Source organism: Rhinoraja longicauda, chromosome 1, assembly GCF_053455715.1.
Source record: "Rhinoraja longicauda isolate Sanriku21f chromosome 1, sRhiLon1.1, whole genome shotgun sequence".
Lineage (NCBI taxonomy): Eukaryota > Metazoa > Chordata > Chondrichthyes > Rajiformes > Arhynchobatidae > Rhinoraja > Rhinoraja longicauda.
Genome location: NC_135953.1, coordinates 100,601,096 through 100,614,534, shown reverse-complemented (window position 1 = coordinate 100,614,534; position 13,439 = coordinate 100,601,096). Strand labels below are relative to the sequence as shown.

General features: G+C 41.9%; 1 protein-coding gene across 5 annotated transcripts in view; it reads left to right on the top strand.

Moving 5' to 3' along the window:
• The window catches only part of ccser1 (coiled-coil serine-rich protein 1), a 993,014-nt gene that overhangs the window by 220,897 nt on the left and 758,678 nt on the right, over positions 1 to 13,439 (top strand). For all 5 annotated transcript variants that reach the window (XM_078403227.1, XM_078403223.1, XM_078403228.1 and 2 more), the window contains exon 4: positions 10,583 to 10,697. In XM_078403227.1, the coding sequence (XP_078259353.1) occupies positions 10,583 to 10,697 (115 nt within the window). The remainder of the gene's footprint in view (positions 1 to 10,582; positions 10,698 to 13,439) is intronic.

Here is a 13,439-nt window from a genome sequence, read left to right as displayed (position 1 = left end):
CATCACTCTCTGTGTGAAAAAAAACGTTCTCATCTCGGTCCTAAAAGACTTCCCCCTTATCCTTAAACTGTGACCCCTTGTTCTGGACTTCCCCAACATTGGGAACAATCTTCCTGCATCTAGCCTGTCCAAACCCTTATGAATTTTTAAAGTTTCTATAAGATCCCCCCTCAATCTTCTAAATTCCAGCGAGTACAAGCCAAATCTATCCAGTCTTTCTTCATATGAAAGTCCTGCCATCCCAGGAATCAATCTGGTGAACCTTCTCTGTACTCCCTCTATGGCAAGAATGTCTTTCCTCAGATTAGGAGACCAAAACTGTACGCAATACTCCAGGTGTGGTCTCACCAATGTCCTGTACAACTGCAGCAGAACCTCCCTGCTCCTATACTCAAATCCCCTCGCTATGAATGCCAACATACCATTCGCTTTCTTCACTGCCTGCTGCACCTGCATGCACCTGCATGCCTAATTTCAATGACTAGTGTACCACGACACCCAGGTCTCGTTGCATCTCCCCTTCTCCTAATCGGCCACCATTCAGGTATTAGTCTGCTTTCCTGTTCTTGCCACCAAAGTGGATAACCTCACATTTATCCACATTATACTGCATCTGCCATAAATGTATAAATGTAGATTGTCCCGAGTGTGTTGGATGGTGTTAATGTGCGGGGATCACTGGTCTTTGCTGACTCGGTGGGCTGAAGGGCATGTTTCCATGCTGTATCTCTAAACTAAACTAAATAAACTAAACTAAACTAAACTAAACTAAACTAAACTAAACTAATATGGGGCCTAAAACTGCTCGCAATACTCCAAATGTGGTCTGACCAGCACCTTATAAAACTCAACATTATATTCCTGTTTTTATATTCCACTCCTCTCGAAATAAGTGCTAGCATTGCATTTGCCTTCCTTACTACCAATTTGACTTGCAAATTATCTTTTAAGGAATCCTGCACCAGCACTCCCAAGTCCCTTTCTGAATTCTCTTCCCATTTAGAAAATGGTCTATGCCTTTATTCTTACTACCAAAATGCATGACTCCACACTGAGCTACTCTGTATTCCATCTGCCACTTATTTTGCTCACTCTCCCAACCTGTCCAGGTCCTTCTGCAGAGTCCCTGCTTTCTCTGTACCACCTGTCTGTATATAACAGTTCAGGCGACAATATTGACTACTGTGCATCAATCTACCAGGGTGTTCCATCACATAAAAGTAACGGTTGTGGCAATCATTTCAAAACTAGTTTCCCCTCATCTTTAAATTGCTCCCATTCTGCAATTCCTCCAGAGAATGCACTGTGTAGATCTCAGTTGAGATTCTTCCCATGCGATGACACAACTCATTACTCCTTCTGCGGTGCATATCATCATGAAGGAATTAGTAAGATTAATTATTTTGTGCTTTATCATCACCATTTTCACATGTAATTTCACGATCAGTTTGTTTCAAGATGTAAATATTTGTTTCAGTTACAAATCTGTAGATGTGCTTTGGTGAATCGGTGGTTCATTTGAGACGGTACAGTGGCGCAGCTGGTAGAGCTGCTGCCTCACAATGCCAGAGACACAGGTTTGATCCTGACTGTGGGCATTGTCTGTGCGAGTTTCTATGTTCTCCCTGTGACTGTGTGACTGTTTCCTCTGGGTGCTCCCGTTTCCTCCCACATCCCAAATTCGTGTGGGTTTGTAGAATAATGGACCTCTGTAAATTAAATTGTCCCTCATGGGAGTGGATGAGAAAGTGGGATAACATAGAATGTACGTGAACGGGTTGGCCTGGACATAGTGGGCTGAAGGACTGAAGGATTTCCATGTTGTATCTCTAAAAACAAAATGGGCAAAAGCAGAATAAAATGAGAATAAGTTATGCTGATGTTCTTCTTTAGTAAGGATGAGTTGCCCTTATAGACAGTAGACAATAGACAATTGGTGCAGAAGTAGGCCCTTCGGCCCTTGGAGCCAGCACCACCATTCAATCTGATCATGGCTGATCATTCTCAATCAGTACCCCGTTCCTGCCTTCTCCCCATACCCCCTGACTCCACTATCCTTAAGAGCTCTATCTAGCTCTCTCTTGAATGCATTCAGAGAATTGGCCTCCACTGCCTTCTGAGGCAGTGAATTCCACAGATTTACAACTCTCTGACTGAAAAAGTTTTTCCTCATATCCGTTCTAAATGGATTATCCTTTCCTTCCATGTACTCCATCTACATCTCATGCTCCCCCGGGGATGTAGGCAGCATAATCAAGGACCACTCACACCCCAATCATTCCCGCTTCCCGTCCCCCATCCCCCATCCCTCTGTCAGCAGAAGATACAAAGGCTTGAAAGCACGTACCGCCAGAATCAAGAACAGCTTCTTCACTGAGGTTTTCAGACAGCTGAATGATCCTTTCACAAGCTAAGGATGTATTCCCGATCTCCCAGTGCAATTTTTATAATCTGCATTCTCTCCACAGCCATATCACTATATTCTGTCCTCTGTTTCTTTGCTCTGTTCACACTACATGTTGGACTTATGTGTGGTATGATTGCACTTATGTGTGATATGACTTGCCTGGGTTGCACACTAAACAGGAGTAGGGCATTCGGCCCTTCGAGCCAGCACCGCCATTCAATATGATCATGGCTGATCATCCAAAATCAGAACCCGGTTCCTGCTTTTTCCCCATATCCCTTGATTCCATTAGACCTAAGGGCTAAATCTAACTCTCTCTTGAAAACATTCAGTGAATTGGCCTCCACTGCCTTCTGTGGCAGAGAATTCCACAGATTCACAACTCTCTGGGTGAAAAAGCTTTTCCTCATCTCAGTCCTAAATGGCCTACCCCTTATTCTTAAGTCATAAGTCATCGGAGCAGAATTAGGCCATTCAGCCCATCGAGTCTACTCCACCATTCAATCATGGGTGAACTATCTTTCCCTCACAACCCCATTCTCCTGCCTTCTCCCTGTTACCATTGATAAGCTTACTAATCAAGAACCTGTCAATTTCCGTTTTAAAAATACCCAATGACTTGGCTGTGGCAATGAATTCCGCTTCTGACTAAATAAATTCCTCCTCATCGACTTTCTAAAGACACATCTGTTTGTTCCTCCAGGCGTTCCGGTTTTATTTAGGAAAATAACTGTAGATGCTGATTGAAATCAAAGGTAGACACAAAATACTGGAGTAACGCTGGAGTCCGATTTTATTGTTCTACAATAGCAAACTAATACTAATCCATTTGCATATGACAAAATGGACGATTTCACAGTTTCCCACATTAGGCTCCATTTGTCCACTAATCTCAGCCGATCGACATAATTTCATAACTGCATATTTCTTTTTTACTTTATTTTCCTACTTATTTTTGTGTCATTTGCAAATTCACTGGCTCCTACTTTTGATGCCTGTTTAAAGTCATTTATATAAAATGTAATGACCTGTGGACAACTCTGCTGCATCTTGTCAACCAGAAAAAAACAACACTTACATTCACTCTCTGTTTTAGTTTAGTTAAATTTAATTTATTTTAAAGATACAGTATGGAAACAGGCCCTTCGACCCACCGAGTCCACGCTGACCATCGATCAGCTGTTCACTAGTTCTATGTTATTCCACTTTCTCATCCACTACCTACACACTTGGGACAATTTACAGAGGCCAATTAATCCAAATACCCGCACGTCTTTGGGATGTGGGAGGAAACCAGAGCACCCGGAGGAAACCGACACAGCTACAGGGAGAACGTGCAAACTCCACACAGATAGCAGCCGAGGTCAGGATCGAAACTGGGTTTCTGGCGCTGTGAGGCAGCAGCTCTACCAGCTGCACCACTCTGCTGCATGTCTTTTATAGTTTCTAACGTATAATCTTTTTGCCTTCTAACACATGTTAAGCTAACTATCCTATAACTTCCTGCTTTCTATCAATTTCAGCAGTTAAATAACCAATACCCCCTGTATTTTTTCTGCATTGCACATGTACACAGGAATCCTGAACTCAAAAAGGACACAAAGTGCTGGTGTAACTCAGCAGGTCAGGCACCATCTCTGGAGAACATGGATAGGTGGCGTTTCGGGTCGGGACCCTTCTGCCTGCAACATCATTTATCCATGTTCTCCGGAAATGCTGCCTGTCACACCGAGTTACTCCAGCACTTTGTGTCCTTTTGAGTTCAGGATTCCTGTGTACGTGTGCAATTGAGAAAAAATATTGGTTAGTTAACTGCTGAAATTGTGTCCAGTTTAGTTTGGTTTAGAGATACAGTGTAGAAATAGGCCCTTCAGCCCACCGAGTCCGCGCTGACCAGCGATCCCCGCACACTAACACTATCCTACACACATTAGGGACAATTTTACCAAGCCAATTAACCTACAATTCTGTATGTCTTTGGAGTGTGGGAGGAAATCAAAGCTCTCAGGGAAAACCCATGCAGGTTATGGGAGAACATACAAACTCCATAAAGACAGCACCCATAGTCAAGTTTGAACCCAGGTCTCTGGCGCTGTAAGGAAGCAATTCTACCACTTTGTACCGTGCCACTCTGCTGCCTTTTTGTGTAAACCAGCATCTGCAGTTCCTTGCGACTAAAACATGATCTCAGTGGCATTTGTGTATGGGACCACCTTTGCATTGCTCTGTTGCGAAGTACCTCTCTGTCCAGAGATGATGGAGAGAGGTTCTTCCAGGTCCCGATCCAAAACGTCATTCATCCTTTTCCTCCAGAGATGCTAAGTTACTCCAGCACTTTGTGTCTATCTTTGGTATAAACCGGCATCTGCGGTTCTTTGTTGCCACATTTCTTTCAGTGTTCTCTGCATTTACGTTGTTGGCTTGGTCACTAGATGGCGAGATCGAGCTTTGCGCCAAACATCTTTGTGCCTGTCATTTTCCCCAAGTCAAATTTACAGTGCTTTTTCAGGTGCGAATTCACCTGTTAAATAAGATAGTGCTTCACCTAAAATTATCAGCTGTAATATGACATATCAACACTGAATGGTATAAGTACAGGCATCAAATTTGACAACGATTAGCGTTTTTCTGCAGCCATCAGTATGTTGGTTTGCAGACTGTAACAGGTTGGAAAACTAATTTGGACAAGTGCATTTCGATTTAAGTATCCTTCAGGCAGGTTGAATAGACATTTGCTCTTTTCTCTGAGTACTCTTGAAGCATTGCAGGGAGTGATTTGGGAATGCAAGGTATTAAATAATGCTTTTTTTTGCAAGAGTGCTGGGTGTGGATGAAGAAAATAAAACTACTGTGTTTAGTTTTATTTTCTGTTGGCTGTAAGCAATTACATTTTAGAGGAGCATAAATTAATTAAATGTAAATGGGGTATTGTACCTTCATTGTCATATAATTGAAAAACTACATCGCATACTCTGCTGATGCAGAGGTAATTTAAAATTCTCATAGTCCACAGTAATTGTGTTAGAAAGATAGATTCATAAGCTAATGTAACAAGGTTTTATTTTAGCCCTAAGCTGGAATGGCAAGACAGAGTAGGAAATTTCCTTCAGTTATATGAAAATGCATATTTTATAACAGCTTGCGGGGTTAATTGTACTGAAAGGAATTTGTGGAGCATTTCTTGAAAAATGCCCAGCCTGTAAATTTTTTCAAAACTTTTTTAAAATTCCATTTAAACTTAGTTGAAAGTTTCACTCTGCATAATCTGATTTTCAGTCCTGTCAGAAAGAGATCATGATTGTCCAGTGATGATGCGCTTACAGTTACAGTTTAGTTTATTGTCACCTGTGCCGAGGTACAGTGAAAAGCTTTTTGTTGTGTTCTAACCAGTCAACAGAAAGACAATGCATGATTACAATCGATCCATTTACAGTGTATAGATAAATGACAAGGGAATAATGTTTAGTGCAAGGTAAAGCCAGCAAAGTCCGATCAAGGATAGTCCGGGGGTCACCAAAGAGGTAGATAGTAGTTGGCACTGCTCTCTGGTTGTGGTGGAATGATTCAGTAGCCTGATAACAGCTGGGGTGAAATTGTCCCTGAATGTGGAGGTGTGTGTTTTCACACTTCTATACCTTTTACCCGATGGGAGAAGGGAGAAGAGGGAGTGACAAGGTGTGACATGCCCTTGATTATGCTGCTGGCCTTGTCAAGGTAGAATGAGGTATAAATGGAGTCAATAGAAATGAGGTTGGTTTGTGTGATGGTCTAGGCTGCATCCATAATTCGCTGCAATTTCTTGCGGTCTTGGATGGATCTGTTCCAAACCAAGCTGTGATGCATCCCGATAAAATGCTTTCTCTGGTGCATCTGTTGAAGTTGGTGAGAGTTGTACGAGACATGCCAAACTTCCTAGGCCGTCTAAAGACACACAGGTTTTGGTCAGGTGTGACTTGCGTGCAGATTACAATTAAAACACAAAGTACTTGAGTTTTAACACCAGGATAAGCGCTCAATTAAGAAAACCAAGCCCGAAGCCAAAGTACAATCTAAACTGCATATACACATTTCTGCTAAGGACAATATCTAACTCAATATGCAATAAATGGCTGCCTACATGTTAACAAGCTCATTTAAAAATGTTTTAATCATGCAGATGCAAGTACATCGCTGGGGTTATCAAGTGGGCACCTCCGTTCACTGGTGTTTCATTGAGTGTGGAAGAAATTAATTTAGAGGGAAATTAAAGGAAAATGAAAAGTGGAGACTTCGCAGGTTTGCTTCAAGAGACTTTATTGCATGATATCATGGAGAGATGGCGGCAGTTAACTGCTCACCAGTTCTCTGACTTCACAGCTGAATTAGCAGACAGTTACTGTATACTGTGCAGCAAGCAACTTTTGTTTTTGTTAGATACAACTCTACGAAAACATACTTTGTCCTTGGCTATATGTTTTCCTATAACTACCATCTACTACATTGGTATTAATGATTTCATTAGTCATAGTATACTTTCTGTTTATGTCTCTTGTTCAACAACAGTTGGTTAATACAATACATAATACAAGGGCATCTTGACATTATTCTACCTCACCTTTTAGGCGACCACACCCCCTCCGAGCCAATCATAAACCCCCCCATTACCTGCAACATTTCTATGCTACTTGTGGTAGGGGGAGTGGGTGGTCTACTGTAACTTCTTACAGAGGAAAACAAGCTTCCTTATCTCTGTCCTATCTTTGGTATGTTTACATTCACAATTAACCATTCAATACATTCCCAGACAAGAGGTAATGTGTCTGATCTTATTTTGCCGATTCCCAGGAACCTCCTGCTCCTGGTCACCTAAAGTTGGTATATCTGGAGGGAAGCCTATTCCCCTATTCTTTTCTGGATCTGAGAATGTCCTTTTAAAATATTCCTCTAACTCTTCCTTTGAAGCTTTGAGCTTTTCAGTTTTTTCCTGACTACACATTCTTTGAATAGATTTAAATGGATCCCTATAAAATGCTGACCTGACTTGCTCCTTCTTCCTTCTCTTCCTCTTCAGGTGTTCTGCCCTCCTTCGTATTGCTAACCGACTTCTTAACTCTTCTTGCAAAACATTAATTCCCTCTCTCTCATCAACTGTAGTCTTTCTCCACTGCCTTCGCAACTTTCTCCTCTCATTCACTGATCTCTCGATTTCTCTCTCTTGTCTAGATCTAACCCCCTGGAGAATCTACACCTTTTTCTCAGTAACTCCAAACCTGTCCGCACCATATTGATAAATAATCTCTCCCATATTATCTAATTGTTTTCCACTGTTCATTTCAGACACTTTAACACCTTTACCAAATCTATATTAATGGTTTCCCCATTCCTTCCTTTCACTTGCCCAAGGCCTTTTAACTCTAGGTTTCAGCCCACTGCTCTTCTTCCTGACTGGCAGATTAACCTCACCGCCACCTACATCCCCCTCTACAGCACTTGTTCACAATTTCACATGTTATAGGAGTAGAATTAGGCCATTCTGCCCATCGAGTCTACTCCGCAATTCAATCATGGCTGATCTCTGCCTCCTAATCCCATTTTCCTGCTTTCTCCCCATAACCCTTGACACCCGTTCGAATCAAGAATTTGTCTACCTCTGCCTTAAAAATATCCACTGATGGCCTCCACAGCCCTCTGAGGCAATGAGTTCCACAGATTAACTACCCTCTGACTAAAGAAGTTCCTCCTCACCTCTTTTCTAAAAGAGCGCCATTTAATTCTGAGGCCGTGACCTCTGGACCTAGATTCTCCCACCAGTGGAAACATCCTCTCCACATCCACTCGATCTATGCTTTTCATTATTCTGTGAGTTTCAATGAGGTCCCCCCTCAACCTTCTAAACTCCAGAGAGTAGAGGCCCAGTGCTGTCAAATGCTCATCATATGCTAACCCGCTGATTCCTGGATGAGACTCACCCTCTCCCTGTGAACCTACAAAAGTACACAGACTGTACAACATTGTACAGAATGTACAACTCTATGAAGCAGAGTGAAAGAAGTTGCTTTAAAATCTGGTTCCTTCGAGGCAAGTCATCGAAGGTGTTTCTGTAAATGAGAGTAAACTGTAGGCTCTGCTCAGTATCTGTTAACATAATGAAACAGCTGGATCCAGGTTCACTGGGGGTGTTTGTATTCCCCACGTCTGTGTGTGTGGATATGCACGATGATGTGTATAAAACATGTGGATTTGTGTGTGTGCGTTATGTGTATTTAAAACATAGAACAGAGCGAGAGGCAGAGAGGATGAGAGGGAGAGGGCGAGAGAGAACAAGAGAGAAATATAAAATTAAACGGGTTACTTTTTCATTTTCATTAAAATTTCCAATCACTTTTTTAATCTGCAGAATTTGACCTTATTTTGTAAAAGGCATGGTTTGAAAATTTTAAATTTTCAGTGGCAGATCGATTAATTTCCATCACGCATTGGGGTCAGCCATGGCTTTGCAGATAACACTTTGCAAGTTCACATTCCCATGCTGAGACATGAGACACTAAGACAATGCCACCACTAAGACAAGGGGTGTGCCGTGCTGGGTGAGATGCTGCTTTTCCAATGTTAAGCCAATGCCCAGCTAAATCTCGCAGGTAGATGTATCAGATCACGTGGCACTTAGAAACAGAGAAAATAGGTGCAGGAGGAGCCCATTTGGCCCTTCAAGCCAACACCGCCATTCATTGTGATCATGGCTGACCATCTACCATCAGTAACCTGTGCCTGCCTTCTCCCCATATCCCTTAATTCCACTAGCCCCAAGAGCTCTTTCTAACTCTCTTTTAAATTTATCCAGTGAATTGGCCTCCACTGCCTTCTGTGGCAGAGAATTCCACAAATTCACAACTCTCTGGGTGTAAAAGTTTCTTCTCACCTCAGTTTTAAATGGCCTATCCTTTATTCTTAGACTGTGTCCCCTGGTTCTGGACTCCCCCAACATTGGCAACATTTTTCCTGCATCTAGCTTGCCTAGTCCTTTTATGATTTTATACGTCTCTATAAATCCTCTCTCATCCTTTTAAACTCCACGGAATACAAGCTTCGTCTTTCCAATCTTTCCTCATATGACAGTCCCTCCGTCCTAGGGATTAACCTCTCTGAAACCACTTCTCTGAACTATGGGGTGTGACAAGACAAATTCTCCCCTGTGCCTTTACCAATAGTTATTTCTCAACCTCCATCACAGGAAGACTCTCTATTCTGCACGTTAGACATACAGCATAGAAACAGGCCCTTCGTCCCACCAAGTCCATCCCTACCTGCGATCATCCCATACACGAGCACTATCCTACACACTAAGGTCAATATATAATTTTACCAAAGCCAATTAACCTATAAACCTGTACGTCTTTGGAGTGTAGGAGGAAACCAGAGTACCTGGAGAAACCCCACGTGGTCATAGGGAGAACGTACAAACTCCGTGCAGACAGTACCCGAGGTCAGGATTGAACCCGGGTCCCTGGTGCTGAAAGGTAGCAACTCTTACCGCTTTGCCACTGTGCCACCCTAATTTCAGTCTAGAAGTTTATAGCCATGTGCAATGAAACGTTTTTGTTACACAATGCTCTTGTTTGGAGCTTGCTGTGTGGAAACTGCACCAGACCCCGAACAAAACAGGATCTAAACTTCTGTGGGTGAACAGGAAAGTTCTTGGGTGCAAAACTTACTATTATTTGGCAGCCAATATTCTTTCATGGGTTCAGGTCAACAAATTAGAACAGAATTTTACTAATTATTTAATTAACCTTGTTAAATCTGATCCACATGTTCGCCACACTTCAAGGAAAGATTGTTCCTGATAATGTTCTTTAGTCTAATTCTTCATGCTTCATTGGCAGAGATCAGAGGGAGTCCAGCTGTGGACAAATCAACAGCAAATGAGAACCTTTCAGTGTTTGCCTCAGAGATTGGGTGGAGAGACCTTATCCATTAAGGTGGTTAAGAACGATTATATCTTAATTGTTCTCTGGCCAAAATAACAGGATTTGTAATGAAAAGAAAATTCCTGGCGATATCATGCTTTTGACCAGATCAAGTTTGGATGTATTAATCCCTTTCCATTCGTTAATAGGGCTTGTTGTCAATATAGAGATTGCTGAATTATATTTTAACGGTTCAATTTCCCCCCCTCCCTTTCCTCCTTGGATTCAGGATGTTTTAAACAGACTGGGCTCGTGTGACTTGGATGAGGATGATCTAATGTTGGATTTGGAGTGCTTGGAAGACGGCAATCACCAGTGTGAGAGTACCGTGGCTAAGCGTTTTGGTGAGTAATGTTAGCTTTAAAACAATGTTTGTTGTAATGTAGACCCTCCACCTGGCTGAGGTTTATAGAGTTATATGAGAACTGTCAATGGAGTAATTAGTCAGTGTTTAAGTATTTTGAAAAGCGCTATATAAAATAAATGTTTATTATTATTATTATTATTTATTCCCAGGCTAAAAAATGTGAAATACTAGAGAGTGAGAGAGAGAGGGAAAGTTTAAAAGAGATTTACAGAACAAGTTTTTCTACACAGTGTTCACTGCTTGTAATGTGCTGCCATTGACAACAACCATCAGGCTGTTGAACACTGAGCTACAAGCTTCCTGATTGAACTTGGGGGGTATTGATTTTGTCTTTGCACTGTATTATTTGAATTTTTTTATGTTGAACTTTTTGTTGTTTATTATGGTATCTACTAAGTAAATCTATCCTTGTTATTACAGACCTCCTTATAATGGATTTTGGTTTTTAGTGCACTGTCTCTTTAAGAACACAGGCTGCTTGTTGCATTGTGGAGGCCACTAAAGTTGTCAAGGCATTGAAACCGACTCACAAATGTTTTGATCGACACTTAACTCTATTGAACAATATAATCAGCCTTCAGAATATTTAGCTTACAGTAATAAGAATACATGTTTAACTGTTAAAAAGAATTTTGTATTTGAATACAGCTCATTGTTTCACAGAGTGACCATTAGGTTTAGTTCAGAGATACATTGCAGAAACAGGCCCTTCTGCCCACCGATTTTGGTCCATGAATTTAAGAAAGAATATATTAGCATTGAAAACAGTCCAGACAATTCATGGGATGGGCGGGCATCCCCTTATTGTACTCGAGTTTGACTTGTTTATATTTATGTATAGTGTTTAGCTTGAGATACAGGCCCTTTGGCCCACTGTTGACGATCCCCCGTACTCTAGTTCTATCCTGCACGTACTCGGGACAATTTATAGAAGCCAATTAACCTGCATGTCTTGGAATGTGGGACAAAATCGGAGCACCCGGAGAATACCCACGCAGCCACAGGGAGAACGTACAAAGACCGTACAGACGGCACCTGTAGTCAGGATCGAGCCTGGGTCTCTGACTCTGTAAGGCAGCCACTCTACCCTGCACCACACAGCGTTTGTGTGACCCTGCATGCAGTAGGCCTCATTAATAACAAAATGCTTGTCAATATTCCGTTTTAAGCCCTTCAACAATTCCGATTTATTGGAAATCGACTTTTGAGTCAAATTATAATTATTAATTATGAGGTGCGGCCATGCAGCACGCACATGTTTTAAATGATTTCAAAACAAGTCTTTGTCTACACTCAGCCCTAATTCCTTGGGGGCGATGATTGGTAAGTGCAGATTTCAAATTTGGATGGAACCTGACAGAAGTTGAATGGAATCTATTTGTTGTGACTCATTTCAGTATCTTTTGACTGTGACATGCAGCCTCCCTCCGAGAGCTGAAATTGAAATTGGTTCAATGTTGGCATGGCGTCTCAAATCCAGTTTGCATATTTCATTTATCTGACCTTAGGTTCCTCGCATTACAGAAACTGCTAAGATTAAAAAGTCAATTCAAAACAAATCGCTATCCCAACTTGCTGACTGTGTAATGCCCTGCGGCTAATTCAAACTGGCATGGATCCAAACACATGTACTCGTTTAATGCCCCAGAGAAATCAATTAAAAAATAATTACAGCATTTAAAATAATTTGAATTTTGTGGAACTTTTCTGGAAGCTGAAAATCTGTTGAGGGGTATAATAGCTGCTGGAAATGTGTTTTTCTTTTTTTCTCCCCTGGGTGCATGCAATGCCAATGCACTACTGTGTTTTGTGACCCTGTCTTCCTTTGGTTCTTTTCATGTTCATAAATTATAGGAGCCAGATTAGGCCATTTGGCTCTTCCAGTCTACTCTGCCATTCAATCACAGCTGATATATCTTTCCCTCTCAACCCCATTCTCTTGCTTTCTCCCCCTATCCCCTGACGCCCTTACTAATGAAGAATCTGTCAACCTCCACCTAAAAAATATCAATTGGCTTTGCCTCCCCCAGCCATCTGTGGCAATGAATTCCACAGATTAACCACCTCTGACTAAAAATAATCCTCCTCATCTCCTTTCTATAAGTATGTCCTTTTATTCTGCGGCCTTGGTCTATTGAAAGGAGATGAAGAAATCGCATACCAATACGCATTCCATCCATTGTAGTGTTTATTCCATCCTTCTAAAGATAAATTTGCAATGAAAGCGGGATTAATGGGAGAGTTTTTTGGCAACACGGGGGTGCAGTGCTAGAATTGCTGTGTCGCAGCACAAGAGACCTGTGTTCTATACTGACCATGGGCGCTGTCTGTACAGCGTTCACTGCGTAGGTTTTCTCTGGGCGCTCCGGTTTCTTCCCACTCCCCACAGATGTACAGGTTTGTAGATTAATTGGCTTCTATAAATTGTGAATTGTGTCCCGAGTCTGTAGGATAGTGGTAGTGCATGGGGTGATTGCTAGTTGGTGCAGACTCGGTGGGCCAAAGGGCCTGATTCCAGCTGTTATCTCTAAAGTCTACAAAGTCATTCGAGGAATAGTTAGGGTGAAAGCAGAGTCTTTTGCCTAGAATAAGTGAATCGAGAACCGGAGGGCAGAGATTTAAGGCTCGGGGGGAATAATTTAATGACAACTTGAGGGGTAACCTTTTTGCACAAAGGGTGGTGGGTGTCTGGAACATGCTGCCAGAGGAGACAGTTGAG